At 32.9% G+C, this 20,752-nt stretch overlaps 4 protein-coding genes across 6 annotated transcripts; 2 read left to right on the forward strand and 2 right to left on the reverse strand.

Annotated features, from left to right (window-relative positions):
- The first annotated feature begins 2,122 nt into the window (after positions 1-2,122).
- Positions 2,123-6,316, forward strand: LOC103497768 (galactinol synthase 2). The gene is made up of 4 exons (XM_008460096.3): positions 2,123-4,585; positions 4,741-5,064; positions 5,547-5,681; positions 5,814-6,316. The coding sequence occupies exons 1-4, from the start codon at positions 4,271-4,273 to the stop codon at positions 6,033-6,035; spliced, it is 996 nt and encodes a 331-aa protein (XP_008458318.2). The 5' UTR covers positions 2,123-4,270; the 3' UTR covers positions 6,036-6,316.
- A 553-nt stretch (positions 6,317-6,869) lies between these two features.
- On the forward strand, positions 6,870-10,324 carry LOC103497769 (uncharacterized). Of its 2 annotated transcripts, none has more exons than XM_008460097.3 (5): positions 6,870-7,034; positions 8,036-8,116; positions 8,246-8,370; positions 8,467-8,643; positions 9,747-10,324. In XM_008460097.3, the coding sequence occupies exons 1-5, from the start codon at positions 7,004-7,006 to the stop codon at positions 10,110-10,112; spliced, it is 780 nt and encodes a 259-aa protein (XP_008458319.2). In that variant the 5' UTR covers positions 6,870-7,003; the 3' UTR covers positions 10,113-10,324. The 2 variants fall into 2 exon arrangements, with proteins under 2 accessions (XP_008458319.2, XP_050947888.1); XM_051091931.1 differs by having other exon boundaries at positions 6,877-7,034; positions 8,009-8,116.
- Positions 10,325-10,888: 564 nt separating this feature from the next.
- LOC103497765 (dihydrolipoyl dehydrogenase, mitochondrial) lies at positions 10,889-13,424 on the reverse strand. Of its 2 annotated transcripts, none has more exons than XM_008460091.3 (2): positions 12,991-13,424; positions 10,889-12,326 (listed from the first exon to the last, which is right to left on the reverse strand). In XM_008460091.3, the coding sequence occupies exons 1-2, from the start codon at positions 13,270-13,272 to the stop codon at positions 11,076-11,078; spliced, it is 1,533 nt and encodes a 510-aa protein (XP_008458313.2). In that variant the 5' UTR covers positions 13,273-13,424; the 3' UTR covers positions 10,889-11,075. The 2 variants fall into 2 exon arrangements, with proteins under 2 accessions (XP_008458313.2, XP_050947887.1); XM_051091930.1 differs by having other exon boundaries at positions 10,889-12,373; positions 12,991-13,137.
- A 2,170-nt stretch (positions 13,425-15,594) lies between these two features.
- LOC103497764 (probable protein phosphatase 2C 13) lies at positions 15,595-18,666 on the reverse strand. The gene is made up of 2 exons (XM_008460090.3): positions 18,422-18,666; positions 15,595-16,975 (listed from the first exon to the last, which is right to left on the reverse strand). Exons 1-2 carry the CDS (start codon positions 18,554-18,556, stop codon positions 15,992-15,994), a joined length of 1,119 nt encoding a protein of 372 aa, XP_008458312.1. The 5' UTR covers positions 18,557-18,666; the 3' UTR covers positions 15,595-15,991.
- Between the last annotated feature and the right edge of the window lie 2,086 nt (positions 18,667-20,752).

The following is a 20,752-nucleotide window of genomic DNA, read 5'->3' on the forward strand; positions in this document are numbered from 1 at the left end:
AATCTTGCATTCCTTTAGTTTGGTGATTGTATTCTCTTTATGTTTAAATGGTTTTGGTTGGAAACTTTCTTTTTATGTTTGTTGTTTTTTTTTTTTTTTTTTGCCATATATGTTTGTTAATTTGTTTTGTGTACTCATTTGTGTTTTTCTTCTAAACTAGGATTGAAGAAACTCAACTGAGATAAGTAAAGCTCTATTTGATAATTAATTAATTTTTGAAAAACTAAACCAATAAATATTGTAATAAGCCGAACAATTTTGAGAAACCCCAAAAATTAAATAATTATTACATTTTATTTATTATTGATTCCATTGAATGCACCATTTAGTAAAATATTTATGAAAACTATTACTTTTAACTTCTTTCCTAGAGAGTAATAATAGAAAGGTTTAAATAACAAAAAGAAAAAGAAAAAAAGAAAGTTGAAAGCACACAACAAAATGAAGATTTAAGGTAATCACATAAATGGTAGGGTTGCAAGGAAACGGTAAGGCTGCTTAAATCAATGGAAACCATTAGTTTGTTCGAGTTGAAACTGGTTGGTTTGGTTGTTCGGGTCGAAGGTATACGAAACCGAAAAATTTGGTCAGGTTTAGCTTGAAACACATTGGAAAACCGAAGTGATCGAAAATATATGTACAATGGTCCTTTGGTTAGATTGGTTGGGAAGTGCATTAGAACCTAAAGCCTATGGGTATGAGATTGGGTGAACACAGAACTTTGTTTTTGTTTTGTATGAAAGAAAACTTTGTAGTTTGCGGATTCCCTCTCTCCTGGTCCCGTTCGCTGGTGCACATAATAAACAGTCAATTGCGAACTGAGCTGACCAATCCAACGGTTCGAGTGGCGAGGGTTCTTAGTAAGTTCGGTTTGGTTTCAATTTTTTGTACTTTGTTAACCGAATTGCTTACACCCCTAATAAATGGGAAGAATAATTCAACACTCTATTCATTTGAATTAAAAAAATAAATAGATAAACTAACACTTTTAAGAATTCTAGATGAGTTGGATTAATTCTCTAACAAGAATTTAGTTTAATTGACGTTTGTATGTTTGAGGACTAAGAGGTCTTTAGTTTTAATTTCTAATCTAATTTGTACTAAAAAAGAAAAAAAAGAGTCGGATTAATTCTCTACCATTGAGTGGAGGATACTTGGATGCAGTTCAAGTTCTCATCTCTCCAATTTGTCACGTGACAGCGAATGATTAAGCATATGAGTAGGCTGCAAAAGATTATAGACGTAGAAGATGATACCCAATACAAAGGCGTAACTTTTCCCGGATGACTTTTATACTCTTTACAAAATTGGAAGTCCTATTCTATCTACATCTTAATTTCCAGTTGTTATAATGAAGAATAGTCTGAAAATGATATCAATTTTTTCTCTCTCAATACCATTCCATTACGTTAAGATTATTAGGAGCTGCCATTATCATTATCATTATTATTATTATTATTATTATTATTATTATTATTATTATTATCATTATTATTATTATTATTATTATCATTATTATTATTATTATTATTATCATTATTATTATTATTATTATTATCATTATTATTATTATTATTATTATTATTATTATTATTATTCTTATTATTATTATTATTATTATTATTATTATTCTTATTATTATTATTATTCTTATTATTATTATTATTCTTATTATGCAACCAAGTTTGATTTGAAATTGTTTAATAATAATAATGCAACCAATTTTACTCGAATTTGATGTTGTTTAATGGTATAATAAGAATGAAGTTGAATTGAAAGAAAAGAAACAAAGCTTGAAAGAATGGAATACTTAGGTGTAGAAGAAGACAACGTATTTATAACGTCGTATAGTGTAAATAAAAATGCACACATTTGGATGCCCTTTATGCTTCTTAGAGGTCAGACTTTCCACAAAGGCTAAGGTGATTTAATCGTGTGGGACATCTTGTTCTCCATTTGATTCTCGGTTTCATTAGATCAAAATTAACAAAAAATAGTAATAATTCTATTATTTTTAAAGTTTGTGATATTACGGTTTATCCTTTGTTAAAAAAATTTATCTTTGAACGTAAGAATTTGATAGAATGTTGAATGAAAATTAAGTGATGACAATTATCTCTATTAGAATTGGTATTATAAATGACATTAAAGTTATGCACTTGACTTGGTTGTCTTGGTAAAATCTTTGGATACATAACAAAAGAAATTGTACGCCTAGAAAGATTTCTAATAGACATGGTGAGATATGTGGTTCGATGACTCTGTTGGACCGGTGGTATGTTCCAGAGAAGAGGAGTGTGTATGGATACAATCTAGGTGTATAAACGATTATCTAAAGAAATGGTAATTTTATGAAATGTGTTAGAGCTTTGGTGTTGATATATATTTTTTAAGTGTGTGGTCGATGACGATGGTATTAGACAATATGAGGTTCCTTATTAAACAAGTCTTCTTCGAGGTGGGGTTCTCAACACTTGGTAACATGCATCATGTCCACGAGATGTTCTTCATCTTATCTCTTGTGATATTATATATGATATCTCACACAATACAAGTTCGTCTGAAAAATCTTTACTTATTTGAAATTTTTTAGGTATTTATTCTTGAGGATTTTTTTATTCTTAAGTAAAGTGCTCATGATTTGAAGTTAGAAATATAAAAATTATCTTAAGAGAGAGTCTCACACTTAAAAGAAAGTCTAAATATCTTTTTTACTAATTTAGGTTTTTCGTGTATAATTGTAATAACCTTGTATTTATCGATAAGTACCACGATATAATCATTTAACTATCTATTAACGAAAATCTTTGTTAGGACACGTTGCCTCTAGATGCAAGTTGTATTGCAAAACTTGTACTCTATTTTTTAGTTTTATTACATGTTCTACTTTAGAACTAAACCTAGGTTATGTTATGTGTCGAATAAACTTCTTTCAAAAGGAAAAAATAATATTAAAACTTCTCAAAGTAATAGGAAAAAAAAGAAAAATTTCAAATTTAATATATATATATATATATATATATATATATATATTGTAATATTAGCTTTCATTATCATTGAATTAAAAATTGCATATACAAGAATCGAATAATGTGGAGAAAGTAGTTTTCCTTTTTCAACTTTGTGTAGAGGCTAAGTCTCTAAAATATTGGCTTCGACTTTGTACTTTTGGATCCGCCACCACAATCAGACAAACTTCCATTTGATCATTAACTTTATCGAATCAAATTCTTTCCCTTCCAATCTGTCACAATTTTGAACATACCATCCACCTTCTGATTTTTTGATTCTAAATAAACCTTATTAGCAGAGATTTTTAAAATTAATATTAAATTATACCAAATACCCTAATGAACTTTTTCAATAGTTTTTCTATTTTAATTTTTTTTTTCTTTTGTGTGTATGAGTTTTTTCACCACCATTAGAAAACACATTTGAAATATACAGAACCAAATTGTTTAGTTTGAATTGGTTTTCCATACCATTTTTACAAAATAGACAGTATAACCAAAAGAACTATAGTTTTAAGTAGTGTATAATAGTTTAATTTTAAAGACAAAGAACTAAACAATAATCATTATCAAAAACACTACCTTAAAACAGAATTGAAATCAAATCCATTTGTTTAGGTATATATATTATATATATATATATATATATATATATATATATATATAATATAGTATCATAATATATTAAAAAAATGTCAAAATCTGAGATTCTTTGATCCTCCCTAAATTGTCCATTTTTGTCTTGCCTGCAAACTTGCAAAAAAGAAAGAAAAAAAAGGGTTCATAGATAGAAATGACCCATAATTGAATCATAAAGCAATAAGGATATACAAAATTAATATATCCAAGAGGGATGAGAGATAATCTTAAAGGTGCAAAAGAATCTTCTCATTGATGGAAGAAGAGAATACAAACTCTTCCAACTTTTGATCAAAATGCCCATAATGCCCTCCATCTCACCTTAAAGATATGATATTCCAAGTCATATTCATCCCACCAATACCAATATCTAAAATAATAAGTAACAAATAATTACAATTACAAATATAAAGTGCATAGAAATTAAACTTAGGGGTATCTATAAACTTAAAACAATGTTCCCCAAGGCTCTATAAATAGCCTCCTTCCCATCCCTTCACAACTCAAGCTTGAAGGACTAAAACAAGAACTTGTAAGCTTGCCCTTCTTATTAAGTCCTTCTTGCCTCCCTTCCTTCGGAGAGAAAAAACTTTTGTTGTTTCAAAAGCACCAAAGTCAATATGTCTCCTGCAGCTGCCCCAGAAAGTGCCATTGAGTCAACTGACGCTCCCAAGAGGGCGTACGTGACGTTCTTAGCTGGTAATGGTGACTACTGGAAAGGTGTAGTTGGATTGGCAAAGGGTCTCAGAAAGGTCAAAGCCGCCTACCCTCTCATTGTCGCTGTCCTTCCTGATGTTCCTGAAGATCATCGCCAAATCCTCGAGTATCAGGGTTGTGTCGTCCGTGAGATCGAACCTGTTTACCCTCCGGAAAACCAGACCCAGTTTGCCATGGCTTACTATGTTATCAACTATTCAAAGCTCAGGATCTGGGAGGTACTAATACCATACACATCCATTATTGTTTCTCGTTAAAAGTATTGTAATATAGTCATTGTACGTCATAACTCGTCTTTTTGAGTTAAGTTACTGATTCATGTTCAATGACAAACCTTTTAACCTTAAGAAGCGATTGATTTGATTGCATGCAGTTTGTGGAGTACGAGAAGCTGATATATTTGGATGGAGACATCCAAGTGTTCGAAAACATAGACCATTTGTTTGAAATGCCAAGTGGATACTTCTACGCAGTGATGGATTGCTTCTGTGAGAAGACATGGAGTAACTCTCCACAATACAAAATTGGGTATTGCCAACAATGCCCAGACAAAGTGAAATGGCCTGTGGAGGAAATGGGAAACCCACCACCACTTTACTTCAATGCTGGATTCTTTGTGTATGAACCTGATCTTTTCACTTACAAGGATCTTCTTGAGACTTGCAAGGCCACTACTCCAACTTTGTTTGCTGAGCAGGTAATCTCATTCATTTTATTTACACTACTACTTGACTTGTATTCCCCTTTTTTAGTCCACAAAAACAAACAGTGCGAAAAAAGCAAAAACAAAACTTGTTGGATGAAAGTCGGTGGAACCATGTCATAGACCACGGGCTAGAAAAAATAGCTTCTTGCTAGTGGTCAAGTATTGCTCTTGGGTTGATCTCTTTTCGTTTTCCATGAGAATTTTGTGTTTGGATGTGTCCTTTTAGCTTTAAAAATGTCTAATAAATCTTTGAAAATTTTGTTTAGTGAGTTTATAAAGTATTAAATAAGTTAAGAATTAAATAGTTTATATGATATAAGAATGAATTTTATTTATAACAAATAACCTTAATTTTTCAATTTTTTGTCGAGGAGAATGATTGAAGATCTATAATAGACAAAATTAAAGATTTAGAGATGTAACGGTCACAAAATTTAAGCTAACTGTTTTCCTATTGTTTGTTTCTCCTATAGGACTTCTTGAACATGTACTTCAACGACATATACAAGCCCATTCCTCCCATTTACAACCTCGTCATGGCCATGTTGTGGCGTCATCCTGAGAACATTGACGTCGACAAAGTCAAAGTTGCCCACTATTGTGCAGCGGTACGTATTCAACTCATTTTGGTGTTTATACTTTCAATTGTCCAAGTTATAATACCTAAATTTTAGTGTCTCCACCTTAAGTACGATCAATTACTTAACTTTAATATTATTACTGCAACATCGTACTTGTAGGGATCGAAACCATGGAGGTACACGGGAAAAGAAGAGAACATGGACAGGGAAGACATAAAAATGCTGGTGAAGAAATGGTGGGAAGTTTATGAAGATGAATCTTTGGATTACCAAAATGTTCTCAAATCTGAAACTAAACAAGAAACTAACCTCACACCTTTGATCTCCGTTCTGTCTGAAGCTGAAGTTGTCAACCACATCACAGCTCCTTCTGCTGCTTAAATATATATGTATATTTATATATATAACATATATAAATATATATATATATATACATATTATATGTATTATATTGAGTGTTTATGGTGTGAGACAAATATTAATTATGATAAGTACTTACGGTTAAGTGGGTGCTTAATTAATTAAGCTTTTTATGTATAGTAGCTTTGGTTGGAGGCTATGTGTGTGTGTGTGTGTATGCAAGTCCCAACCTTGTTCATGGCTACATTCCTAAATTTTATGAAATAAGGCTGGTTTTATATCTGCCTTCCCTTTTTGCTTTATTTTTCATCTTCTCTTCATTAATTACTACAAACTAAGCTTAATTGTGCTAACTTATGCTTAATTAACTATAAGTAACATTCCTAACAATTAAAATGGTTTCCTATTTGAGTGTACTTTAGTGTCTAATGAACAAGATTGGTTTCCTATTTGAGTGTATTTTAGTATCTAATGAACAAGAGAGATCACAATATCATGTACATGCAACATTTAGTGATTTTCTTAAATATATAATAAAAAAAATATATGATTAATAATAACATATATCAACCTTTTACTATTAATATCGATCAATTTAGAAGTCAATCAATGATTACTATTTGGTTTTAAATATAGTTGAATGATATAATACTATATTTTTTTTCATCCATATATTTAAGTTTTTGAGTCAGTTGATAGATGATATAAATTTTAGAATTGTGTTTACTTGAGTTAACACAATATTTGATTTTTAAAATTTTTGTCAAAGATCAAATATTTATACTTTTTACAAAAATAAATTTTGTGTTGGGTAAATTTTTTCTATCTTTTCTCTTTTAAAAGCTTAAAGAAAAGGTTTTTTTTAGAAAATAAATGGATTAGTTGGGGTATAAATAATATTGGGCCGAAACTGAACCGGGAATTCCCCACGGCTGAAAAGTTCCACTCAAAGCCCTAAACCTCGCGAGAGAGAAACCTTCCGATTTCCGATGGCTACCACCAACAACCTTCATGGCTCTGGTACTTCTCTTTCTTTTATGCTTCCTTCTTTTTTTTTTTTTTTTTTTTTTTTTTTTTCTATTTCTTCCTCTTTTTTCTGTTTTCTTTCATCTAACCAGAATTGTATGATTGTGATTCGAATTCACATCCAGCAAGTTATTTAAGATGTATGCATTTTCTTACTCTTCGTGGCATTGTAATTCTCTTTGAGTTGAACTTTCCATTGTTTGCTGAAGACTAAGAAGCGTATTGAGGGGTTTTAGTTTTGAGTATATTCGTCCTGCGGTATTTGCTAAATTTTTAAAATTTCAATGTGGGGTTAAGTTTCCATATAGTGTAGGCATCAGAGATTTGCGATATTTGAAGGTGGCCAGGTGGATGCTGGAAATAACCTTCCGTATGCCCTCTTTAAGAAATTTTTTTTTTTTTTTTTTTGCTATGGAAATTCAAACCCGGATGAATTTTATGTGTTTTCGAACGTATAATTGTGTCCAGCCCTTCAGGATCGTCTAACCTATAAACTATAATGTGTAATTTTGGTATTTTTTTTTCCTTTTCAAACCTTGCTGCTTAAATTTCACAACTACATCTTGTTAACTGTTTTCGTTTTTACAATACTGTCTCATACAGGATTCCTTCAATTCTCAATGTTACATTATTTGACGTCCAAACCTCTAGGCGTTCTTCATTTTTTTCTTGTTTTGACCTCCGGAGTTCTGTTTTTGATCTGTACTGAGATGTGGAATTTAATTTTGAAGATCATACCCCTATGGTAAAGATTATTGAGTGAACAAAGGGCGTTTGTTCCTTGAAATAATGGGAGGGAGTCTTTCTATTGATTGGCGTTTTATCATCTTTTGTTGGCTTCTGCTTATCTTAATTTTCTTACCTCACTTAATTGTCAAATCATTAGTTGATCCTCCTTACTCAAGTATTGGTTCGTGTATAGTAACATCTCATGCAAGGTTTCAGCTTTTCCTATTTTTCCTTGGAAGGTTGAGTTTTTCCACATAATATGTCAGATTCTGTGAATCAAGTGCTTATGGAATCAGCTAAAGAAGGATCTGCTCATATGAGTTCAGAGGGAAAGACTAATGACACGCGTAAGAATAGTGCGGACTTGATGTCCTTTATTGTTTCTTGTTTAATTCTTTCCCTTAACATACATATTGTGCTTTTAACGTTAAATTGGGCATTAAGAGGTATAATGCTATTCTTCTTTATCATTGTAGAAATAAAAGCGCGTGTTGATTCCATGTGGGAGCAAATGAACAAAGGGGTGTCTAGCAAAACACTAAAAGGTTTGTCAACCAAACGATCTCCAGCTGTGAATAAAAACTCAAAGAAGCCATCCAATGTAAAAATTCACATTCTGCTCTTGCATAACGAAGCGGCTCAAAATATAGGAAATATATCTCTAACTTTTTTCTCTCCCCATCTCCCCTGTGTCTAGAATTGGATGGCATATCTTGGTATGGCATCAAAGAAGCCTCAGGAAAAAGATATATTATCAGAAGGATCCAGGGTTCTGCAGAACAGTTCTATTGATGATGCGAAGATGCTTGCTGCTACTGCGCTCTCTGCTGTTAGGGATGCTACAGCTACCATCTCTGGCAGGGGGAAAGTTGAGGTGTCATTACTTTCATCACTACTTTTCATTTGTTTTTGTACTCTTTTAGGTTTAAATTGTTATTATCTAGGCATTTGGTTTTTTTATTGCTATGACCATATAGAGCTGAAAATAGTTTCTCCGGTTAGATTGGATAGTTGTTTAGAGAATTCCTCTGTTGTTGGGATGGAAGGAGAACATCCTTCTGTAATGATGGTGGGTAGGTTTGTAACACTTTTCTTCTTCAGTGTCTGTCTATCTCTCTCTCTGTCATTTTTTTGGTAATTTCTCCACACAAAGAAAGGACTTGGTCTTTGATGCTTGGGAAGAAGAAACTCATTCTTGGGGAATGGGTGTGAGGAGAAGCTTACATAAGGAGGAAAATAGATAGGAGCTGCATTTGACTTGGTTGATGAGATGAATCAAGGAAAGATAGAAGAGTTTAGAAGGTCGATCCATGTACAACATTGTTTATGAAATTTCCTGTGAAGCTACATTGCTGAAGGGAAGGCCACTAAATGCTGGAAACTGAATGTTTTGGTGAAAAAGTAATTGTTTTACTGTGGATACTACAATTTTTGTTTTTGACCTTCATATGGCAAAAGCTGTTGGGATAATCCTCTTATATATTATGGTTTCTCATAGCCTCATAGCTGTTGGACAAATGTCCTATGGGGGGTAACATTTGCAGTGTAAAGCTCAAAACCAAAGTTAAATTGTTATGGATTAATGCCAACGAGAGCAATCATTGGGAGGATTTGCTTTGGAAAAAATCAAATTGGAGAAGTCTTTGGGAGAGAATGTATATTATTATTACAAATCGCCAGGCCTCTTCTTGGTGTGGCTTGTCTACCATATTTTGCACCTATACCTCCAATTTAATTTAATTTTAGTTTTTGGGGGGCTTGTGTGGGAGGGGATGTATGGGAGAGAGTTCTCCAAGAGGTTGATAGTCTAGATATTTCAGAACTGGATTTGATTTGTGCAAACCTGCCCCCAATCAGATTCTGTGGTTTCTATCTTCTTTTATTTCATTTTACAACAGTGAAACATCAAGTTTACGCATCGATTATATTGATTGGTTAGTTGATGAACTCAAACCATTGTCTTTTTACTTTCCACAGATCACAGAGATTAGGGACTTTGCAGGCCAAAATGTTGAAATTAAAAAGTTCGTAGATGTGGATTCAAAAGAAGCTCACGAGAAAATGAAGGCACCTGCTACTTCAGCTGTCGATGTAGTCCTCGAACAAATCAAGAAGAAACAAAAGCTTAGTGTTCTTGACAAGACAAAAAAGGACTGGGGAGAGTTTAAGGAAGAAAACAAGGGTCTGGAAGAGGACTTGGATGCTTACAAGAAGAGCTCGAATCAATATCTTGATAAAGTTTCTTTTTTGCAGCGAACCGATTACAGGGAGTTCGAACGAGAGAGGGATGCACGATTGGCTTTGCAAGCCAGACGAAGGCCTGATATGCGAGAAGAGCCATAATTAAAGTTATCATCAGAAGCTCTTTGAAAAATGTGCACTTATTTTTAAGGTTCTGAGAATTTTCTTGTGCCCTAACCGGCGTCTGCTCTCAAAGTCTTGAACCTCCATCAGAAAGAATTCCTATAGCGCAGTTGTTTTTCATTCTTCTGTTGTGTATAGATAAATCTTTGAGCTTCGGAAATACAAGATTCTCAGACCACATTGTTATTCAATATTAGATTGTGTTTTCATTCTTGCCATTTTTTTCTTGAAGCAACAAGATAATAAAAACTCATGAACCAAAACGACCAAAGCCTTTAACCCTTTTTGAGAGAGAAAAGAGGAAACCGCGTTTCAAGACCAAGAGATGAACTTGATAGAAGTTAGATTAGGGTCAGTTTTGTTCTAGGAATTTTACCAAAAGAAAGATATAGGTTGGTTAAAGAAATAGCATTGATTTCTGACAAATTTGTATCTATGATTTAAAAGATTGATGACTTCCAATGAGTTGTATTCAACCATCGTTGGGAGATTTTGGTTGAGAGATTTTGACTATTCCATGCTTCTTAGGCCAACAAATTCTTGCCTTTCGAGCTTATTACAAGATTAAAAGATAATTGTTGGATACATGTACATTCCGTCTTGATTGGAGGTTGATTTTTTTCATCGATGAACTCAAGTATACAATTGTATAACCTATATAGAATAGATCAAGTGTACAACTATAAAATAGATCAAGTAACTAAATTAGAGTTTCCATGCTCATCACTAAAACTAGAGTAAATACACACGGTAAATTACAACAAGTGGGAAAAGCATCAAAAGGTCTTTCTATTCCTTCATGTTATAGACAAGTTCTTACATATTATTGTTATTGTCGCAAAAAACATAGCAGATTTACCTGCTCTCCAAGATAGCAAAAAGAAATATAAACTCACCAACAAGTGATTTGCAACTCATCAAAGAAAAAAATGTGGTGATCTTCTAGATGTGAATGGGCTTGTCATAAGTCGCCATAGCAGCCTCCTTCAGTGCCTCGCTCATTGTAGGATGTGCATGGCAAACTCGAGCTATATCCTCACTTGCTGCATCGTATTGTAGGGCCAATACTGCCTCATGGATAAGCTCCCCAGCATTTGGAGCCATGATATGAACACCAAGTATCTTGTCTGTTTCCTTTTCAGCCAGAATTTTTACCACCCCTTCGGCGTCGTCGATTGCTTTTGCCCTACTATTTGCCAAGAATGGAAACTTCCCGACACGATAATCTACACCTGATTCCTTTACTTGCTCTTCTGTCTTCCCAACAGATGCAACTTCAGGATGTGTATAGACAACCCCTGGGACTTTGTCATAGTCAACATGGCCTGTCTTCCCAGCTAAGAACTCGACACAGGCAACCCCATCCTCTTCAGCCTTGTGAGCTAGCATTGGCCCTGGAATTACGTCCCCAATTGCGTAAACACAATCCACATTCGTAGCAAATCTTTCATTTACCAATATGCGTCCTGCCTTGTCAGTTTCGATTCCTAGCTTGTCTAGTCCGAGTCCAGCAGTGAATGGGGTTCTACCTGCAGATACAAGAACAACATCTGCTTCAAGTGTTGTCTGTTCACCACCAGCCGCGGGTTCCAGAGTCAGCTTCACACCATTCCCTGAAGTATCAACACCAACCACTTTAGTTCTTAGCATGAATTTCATTCCTTGCTTTTCAAGAGAACGTTGAAATTGTTTGCGGACTTCTCCATCCATAGTTGGGACTATATCAGGGGCAAACTCAACAACTGTGATCTCGGATCCAAGTCGACCCCACACTGATCCCATCTCCAGCCCGATGTATCCAGCTCCAATCACAACAAGTTTCTTGGGGATCTCAGACAAAGCTAAAGCACCTGTCGATGATACGATTCTCTTTTCATCGATAGTGATCCCAGGTAAAGATTTGACATCAGACCCAGTTGCGATTATAATGTTTTTCCCTTTCACCACTGTATTGCCACCATCAATGGTGTCCACAGAAACTTCAGAAGGGGAAATCAATTTCCCATAGCCTTTAACATAGTTCACTTTGTTCTTCTTGAAAAGGCCTTCAATACCACGTGTAAGATTGCTTACTGCTTTATCCTTTTGTGCCATCATGGCTGGTAAATCAACCTCAAGGGATGAAAATTTCACTCCATGGCTAGCAAATGAATGTTGAGCTTCATGGTACATGTGGGAAGAGTGGAGAAGAGCCTAAAATCGTTGAGGTAGATTATTTCGGAGTTCAGAGGACGATCCAGCTTTATTCAAAAATAGGATCAATCTAAATAATTCAAAATATTCGACTAAAGCAATGCACATTGAAGAGCATCCTGTTTACAAGATCATGCAAAAGAATGAAGAAAAAAAGAAAAGACAAATGGTAGACTTATCTCACAATGGCTGATATTTAGGCCCCATTTATTGTAACTGTTATTTTTTCTAGGAAAAAAACAAGTCTCTTTCCTCCCAAACTCTTACGATAGTTTGAATCTTGGACAAATTCCAAACACAAAAACTATTTTTTTGAGTTTTCTAGTTTTCAAACGATGACAAAAAGTAGACAACAAAGTAAGAAATGAGTGTTTATAGTTTAAATTCACAAAAACAAAGGAGGCCTAAGCTCTCTTGAAGAATTTACAAGCAACAGATCGAATTTCAGAAAAAAGTTTTGAAGAAATCCAACCAACTACAAAAGCGAGCATAAATCAAACAACTGAGCAAGACCATGGACACCGTAAATAGAACCAACTCAACCAGACAAAAAACCAGCCCACGAATCACTAAACTCAATATGCACCCGATGAAATGAAAAGAATTAGATCAACATAAAACTAAACAAAACAATAATAATAACCCTAAAGCGAATGACGATTACCTTGGAGGGAATACATCCAACATTGAGGCAAGTTCCGCCAAGAGCTCCACGCTTTTCGATACAGGTGGTTTTGAGGCCAAGCTGAGCGGCCTTGATGGCGGCGACATAGCCACCGGGGCCACCACCGATGACGACGACGTCGTTGTCATCGAATCCTGAGGAAGCAAAACGTCTGGAGAATGATGCAAATGAAAAAGAATAGTTGAAGGATTCAGAGGAAGAAAGAGGGAGGTTTCTGTATAGAAGATTGGCCTTCCGCCTGGCGCAGATTGCCAGTGCCATATCGAATCTCTCCGATCGAGAAATACAGGAAATTGAAATGGAGTTGGTTGAATCTGAAGCTCTCCGACTGAGATTCTCTACAAGAACTCAGCTTTACGCTTTGGATTTTGAAGATGATCACAATTTCAATTTGAATATAAATACTGCCGTAATTCGCATAGCTTAAGCAATTCAACAGCTAACCATTGTTTTATTTATTTATTTTGGTATATTTCTTTCCTATTTTCTTACCATAATTTTTATCATTTTAAATAAATAAATAAAAGAGTTAATGTTTATACTCAAATTCTCAAAATATAAAATAAATCAAATTAAAACTATATCTCCCTTTAGTAATTATTTTATTTTTAATCGTCTGATTTTAAAATTTATATTTATAATCTTCCATATTTTTTATTTTTAATCTCACTTTTATTAAGAGAAGAAAAATTATAAAAAAAATAGAGTATTTAACGAAATATTTAATCAATTTAATTAATTTTAGATTTTGTTCTATAGAAGGTAAATATTTTATCAATTTTTTCTATTTTTGTAAAAAATTCCAAAAAAAAAAACTACTTTCGATACTGATTCTATTTTCAAAAACGATTTTTATTTAGTTTTAAAAAATTATTTATGTTTTGAAAAAGGAGAAATTATCAAAAATAATAAAATGGACAAACTAATTAAACTTCATATAAAATCTAAAGTAATAAATAGTTGTCTTTTAGTAGTTTTTTTTTTTCTATTCGATGTAAGTAGTTTGTTTTTTTATTATTTAAAAAAACACCCCTAAAATAAATGTTTTAACAAAAAATAGAAAGTATATGTTTTAGTTTTCAAAAAAAATACTGGGAATTTGTAAAAGAAAATATATTTATCAAAAATAGAATATTTGTTAAAGTATTTATATCTTCTAAAAAAATTAAGCATAAAAAATTTATTGTTTATTTTTTAAAAAACTCATTCAAGATTTGGTTTCATTTTAAAAACACTTTTTTAAAATGTGAATAACAAAACATTGAAACTAAGAGTTGATATGTGATTTATAGAGGAAAGGTTTTGTACATTTTACTTAAAAGAAATTTAAACACATATGAGAAAAGTAAAGACGAATGCTGCATTTTTCAACTATACCTTTTCTTCTTCCCCCCATTTCTTTCTTTCTTTTTCTTTCTTTTTCGTTTTTTCACTAACACCAAACCACAAATCTACTTTTGATATGTATATATTTGTTCAAAACTTTTGGTGCATCAATTTAACAAAAAAAAAAAAAAACAAAATTTTAACTCCTCCTTAGCACATTTTAGTTTTTTTTTTTTCTATATTTTGTAAATAGTTTTGATTTTTTTATGAAATTTTTTTTAAATATATATATTAAGAAAATAATTATTAACCTTACGTTAATGTCATCGATTTTCTTTTATTTTAATTATTGGGTGCGAACGAGGGTTTGTAAAAGTTTCCAATTTACTACCGCTGATTAGTGGATTCTTTTTCTTATAAATTTGTCGAAATTTTATTCTCACTAATTTGGGAAAATTATTCCATAATATGAATGAAAAATTGCTCACATTTATTATGTCATTATTTTAAAATAATAGATTAAATTCTAAATTTTGAGATTTGTCGATTTGGTCAACTTTTAAAAATGCTTTGATTAAACCATGAACATTGGGTTTTCAATTTCATTCTAAGAGGTACTTAAATTACAAACATTTATTATGTTATATTATTCATTCTTTTTCTTTTTTAAAAAAAAAATTGCCATATTGAAAATATTAAAAATAAATTGATCAATTAATATAACATTGAATTTTGTCACTCTAGATGCCGGGCCTATGAATTACTGCGTACTCACTTAACAATGGTATGAAAAGGATTATACAAATTACAAAATTTTATAGAACTAAATCCAAAATCAAAAGTTTAGCAATTACATTCTTAAGATTAATCATGTAATTTAACCATCATTATATGTAATGTATACCTTTCTATTGGTTACATGATTCTTAAGATTAATCATGTAATTTAACCATCATCATTAGAGTTCATCTGTTACGTTTTCTTGCACATGAATCTTCTGGGACTTTGATCGAATCCCAAATTGAGTAGAAGATTTTTGTTTCCAAATCCATATTTGGTATGAATAAACTTTACGTTATACACATTTCAAACAAACCATTGTCATCGTAAATAATTAAGAAATACTAGCTAATTTAAATGATCTAACTTACGTCTTGGAAAGAGTAAAAATGTACAAGCAAACAGTATCTAAAACAGTCTATCCAGCCAAGTAGATAAGAGTCATAAGACGCTAAATACCATCCCAAAAGTCGATGGTTCAACCTTTCAATCCCGCAATCTTATAACTCAAAACAAAAGAAACAAAATGCACGGGCACCTTCGTGTTATGCCACTTCAGCCTTTTTGAGTACTACATGCTTTGTTCAACTAAAACCTCAAAGGAAAGACGATACATAAAACAAACAAAAAGGAAGGCCAAATTCCAAGGCCTTCATGGGATCAAAAAGCTTCTCATTATTACTTTACAAATAGTGCCGGAGGGAACAAAAATCCTGTTAGGTTGGCTATTTCCAAAATCTAATTGACCGCAGTCGTGTTAATCAGTTTCCTCTGTATGCCTACAAAACTGCTGGCTGCTCTTTTCTTTTATATGGTTTTTTCTGATGCAAAATCATGAACAAACCAGAATCGATTATACTTGAAGATGCGATAATCAGTTACCTTCTAACAAGCTCCTCAATCTATTTGTAGCATCTTCTGTCAGATTACAAGACTTGCATATTCGCGGCTGAGGAGCACAGCTGGAAGAAGAAAAGCAGATAACGATTGCAGTAAGATTATCTGATGTGTTGAGGCGCAAAGCTTCCTGGACTAATTCTTGGGAACTTTGATGAGGGTCGTTGTGCTTCCTCAACCCACGTCGAACGAGACTTACAGCATATTGGCTCGACATAACATCCCAAATCCCATCACAGCCAAGAATCAAGAACTCATCGTCGTTTGTTAATATAACATGCTCCACTTGTGGCTCAGCAATGAGAGGTGAGGAGGAGACATTTGGCAATTTCAGGTCCCAATCCCCTAAGGTCCTGGTTACTGAAATATAGCCATTAACATACCCGTCGTCTACAAACCCGCCCATTCCCTCCACTCGCTTGAGCTCGAGTAAATTAGAAGGTCTGTGATCTTCAGACATTGGGACTGCTATACCTTTCCTACATAGGACTGCTCGGCAGTCACCAGCATTTGCAACAAGCAAATGCCTCCCAAGAACCAATGCCGTCAATGCAGTTGTCCCACACGAGCTGCTAACACTTTGTTCGTCAGCCAAGGCAAGATCTGCCAGTTGGAATGCCTTGCGATGAGAGTTCTCCAAATCTTTCAGGGAAATAGAATCAATGTCCTGCATTTTTAACCAATCGGCATCTTCAAAGAATAATCTCAAGACATTCCTCTTGACAAAAGCAGCTGCATGAGGTCCTCCATGACCATCAAATACGGCATAGAAACCTTTAGGCATAGAACATTTGAACATAGATCGGAGATGGGCAGACAGATCATCTATGCAGACATGTTCATCATCCATAGAATCCCGAGCTCCAATGTCTGCATAGCTACCAGACCGAATGTTTGGAACAAAATCTATGGCAGCTGATTTTATATGCACATCTTCAACAATATCCGAACAACTAACTGCCTGCTTGACAAAAGATAAAAGGAGCAGGGTAAGGAATTCTCTGGCCATTCGAGAATTTGGTATGGGATGCATTACCCTAAATTAATAATACAAGAGCAGAAAACATAAAAAAAATATGCCGTGCTAAGTAATTACTAACTAGTAGAAGCAGACCATGAAAAGCAAATGAACAACCAAGATTCTTTGCTATGAAAAGCCCAATCGGTCTAGCAAACAAACACGAAATAAAGAGGTGGCTGGGTGACTTAGAATCATTAGTGCACATAATACCTCATAAAGTAGACAAACAAATGCCAGGTAATCTGCATTATAGCTTGCCTTTGGTGATAAAGCACGAGTGGCTAAGCTCCCAGCCTCTCACATAAAGAACTTAATAGTTTTTTAAATATATTCTCCTGCAAATTGATTCTTGAAAAGATTCTTTACCTTGAATACTCATCAATGAAAGGGTTCTGGAAGAGTTTTGAAGAAAAATCATTGTTGTCTAGTTCCATTCCCATATGATCTCTTAGTTATTAGAAAGGGCATGTGAAAGTCTTGCCCATTCAACAATTTCAGTATCTTACATGTCTTCCAAGCCTTGATTCTAGCATGTTGATTCACTTGACCATAAATATAGAGGCTGTTTTGTTGAGAGTGAGGGAAAATACGGAGGGGTCAACATCCCTTAATGGCCTATTACCGTCCATATTGTAGCTAGTGTTGGAAGCCCTTTTTGCGGGCTTTTTTTTATGTTTGAGTCATATGACAGAAGTCAGCAGAGAACCAAAGAACGTTAGACTAAAGATTAAAAACAAAGAAGTTTTCAATACTTTGGGATGCACCAAAATAGATAAAGTTCTTCGGGGATGCCCTATGGCTGTAGTAGCTATTCCGTATCATCTTGCATTAACTCTGCTAGGAGGTGGCTATACCTTACATCTTCATAGAAAATTATTAAGGCCTCGAATAAAAATAAAATCAAATTGTTTTGAGTCGCATTCAAGCGGGACAAAGGACAGGAAACTGTGTCTATGAAAACAGAAACGTAGACAAGCATAAAGAAAATTAAGAAGGAACAAGAAGGAATGGTAATTATCTTATTTCTACCAAAATCAATAAATAGAATAATGTTAATTGTTAACCAAACACGATTTGAAGACTATCGTAAGTTTACAGCTGTTTTCCCAATCCTACCTTCACATACGACATGAAAATTAAACGTAATAAGGCATTCTAATTCCAGGAAAAAGAGGAAATCCAATAAGAAAAAGATAAACAGAGCTTTTACAATCAAATTACGGCAAAAGAACCAGATCAAAGCCCGATCAACATAAATACGAGCATGCCCTCCACAAGAAAGGAACGAAAAACAATCCCCACATACAGAAAGAACGTAAAGACGTGAGAAATGAGAAAAACAACGAAGAAATTGAGAGGAAAGATAGTGGGAGAAAGAATGCAAACCTGGGAAAAGACAGGTGAGGAAGAAGGGTGCGGCAAATCGATCTGAAGATCGCGATCATCGGTAACGCGAAGATGGTAGTTGATTTTCATAAGAGGAAGGGATTTCGGGCATTTGATCTCAGCTTCGGCTACCATCTTCTTCTTCCGAGCAGCGATCTACGCAAATGGTTACGGAGTATTCTTGAATTGACGTAGCCAACAAAAAGGGGTTTTTGTTTTATTACAATCAATGGATAATATGTTTCCAAGTAATATATTTTTTGTATTCTTCATTCTTTTCTCTCTTTTTTTTTAAATAATTTATCTATTTTATGTAATTTTGAATTTGTGTTCACAAAATTATTAAAATTTTCATATCCACATCTTAAAATAAGGATCAATATAGAGATAATAGACTTTCTTTATTTATTTTTCAAAAATAACCATAAAATTGGTATTTATTTCAAACTTTTTATAAAATTAAATCTCTATATTTTATTGACGACGTCAGTATCTTAAATTTGGGTCAATTCTTGGGTCAATTTGGAGCATTTGATAACTAAAAATTTAGGTCTTCCGTATAAAAATGTTGAAGCCTATGAGAAGATATGTAAAGAATATTCTGTGATTTTTTGTTACAAAAGTGTTCTACTAATTCTAATCGCTTTTTCTATATATATTTTTCAAGATGAAAACTAAAAAATTACAATCGAATGACCCGACTTGTTTGATAGGGAATTTGAAAACTTTGGATTCAATGATGACAAAATTAAATCTTATGTTATCAAATATGTATGTCTTGTCGTAACGTATTCAAAGTTTAGATTCTAATTTAAGCAATGTATTTATAAACATAAACTTAGTCGATGTTACTTACCATTTTGTGATGTCCTTATAACTACTCTATGGTCATTTGGGCCATAGACATTGCAAACAAACCTTCCAAAGAAAGCCCAAATGATGGTGTTTTTTAGCCTTCCTTTCTTCAACAACTTTGCAGAAGATGATTGTCCATCCAATTCAATTTGTTTTCATACTACTCACCATTCCTTAAATTAACTCGAAAATATCTTAATCTTCAATACCAAAAAAAAAAAAAAAAAAAAAATCAACATCGTTCCTTAAATTATTCTAGAAAGAAATAACATAATTAGTGTTTATTTTGTTGGGAGACAATTCATTGTTGGTTCGTTCAAGTCACAGTGAGTCAAATGATTCACCAAAAACTATTACGTTCGTTTGAAGTTCATAATCCCTTGTAGTTGTCATTATTTTGGTTATCATTAGAAGAAAAAAAAACTCTTAAGAAACCTCTTTTTATTGATAGACATATGGGAATATATAGAGAGCTATTTTCTTCCGTTGTCAAATTTTGATTAAGAAATGTCACAATTGACTGAATTATTATTTTCTTCCATTGTCAATTTATGTCACGATCAATTAATTTTGTTTTACTTTTCAATACCTCGTGTATTATCTTGAATTTTTTTTAATGAAGTAAATAAAAAAAACTCCCATAGTTTCTTAGATTCATAACCTACATAATTTCTTGTAATTAAATCTTGTATTTACATTGTAAAAAATAAGAAAAGTAAGCAACAAGTTAGTTTTTGAATTCTAATTTAGAATAGAAAATTAAAATATAACATAAAGAAAAAATGAAATTCTTTAAAATGATCTATTTGCTATTTTAATTTAAAATGTCTCCAAATCTTGAGTACTTGATGAAAGAAAAGCATGTTACTTTCATGTCATTCACATGATTCAATAAGAGATTTCATGATCAAAAACCTCCCAACTAACCTATTATTATCATTTTCATGTGTTTTAAAATAAATACGCGTGCATGCGTGGATCTACTTAATTCATAATAAGAATTTTTCTTAAATTAATTGTCCTAACTTCATACTACTAGAAAAGTCGAAACTCACATGCTTAAGATGTTATATCGAGCCCATCATCAAGTTTTCAAATTATTTAGAAAATAACTTCAAATACCAAATGACTATTTCCAATGAAACCAAGTGGTGTTTGGTAGTTCTTAATATAATGTAATCCAACATCTATAAAAGTGATTTTATTTCAACAATTTTCAATCCAACTCTTTTTCTAATTATTTTCATGCTTAATATAATTTCCATTCTATCTTCAATTACTCACAATTCCCAAAACACTCTTCCGATTACCTGTAATCTTGATTACATTCCAGCTTTCTAAAAACCTCCTTTAGAGTTTTTAGAGAAAAGTCACATCAGCAAAAACGACCAAATTTTTTCATATTAGTTAGAAAAATATTTCATGATATATAAGTGACGACAATTTAAAAGGTGAAAGAGACGTCGGTGGTTGCGA

The sequence above is a fragment of the Cucumis melo genome, chromosome 11 (assembly GCF_025177605.1).
Source record: "Cucumis melo cultivar AY chromosome 11, USDA_Cmelo_AY_1.0, whole genome shotgun sequence".
NCBI lineage: Eukaryota > Viridiplantae > Streptophyta > Magnoliopsida > Cucurbitales > Cucurbitaceae > Cucumis > Cucumis melo.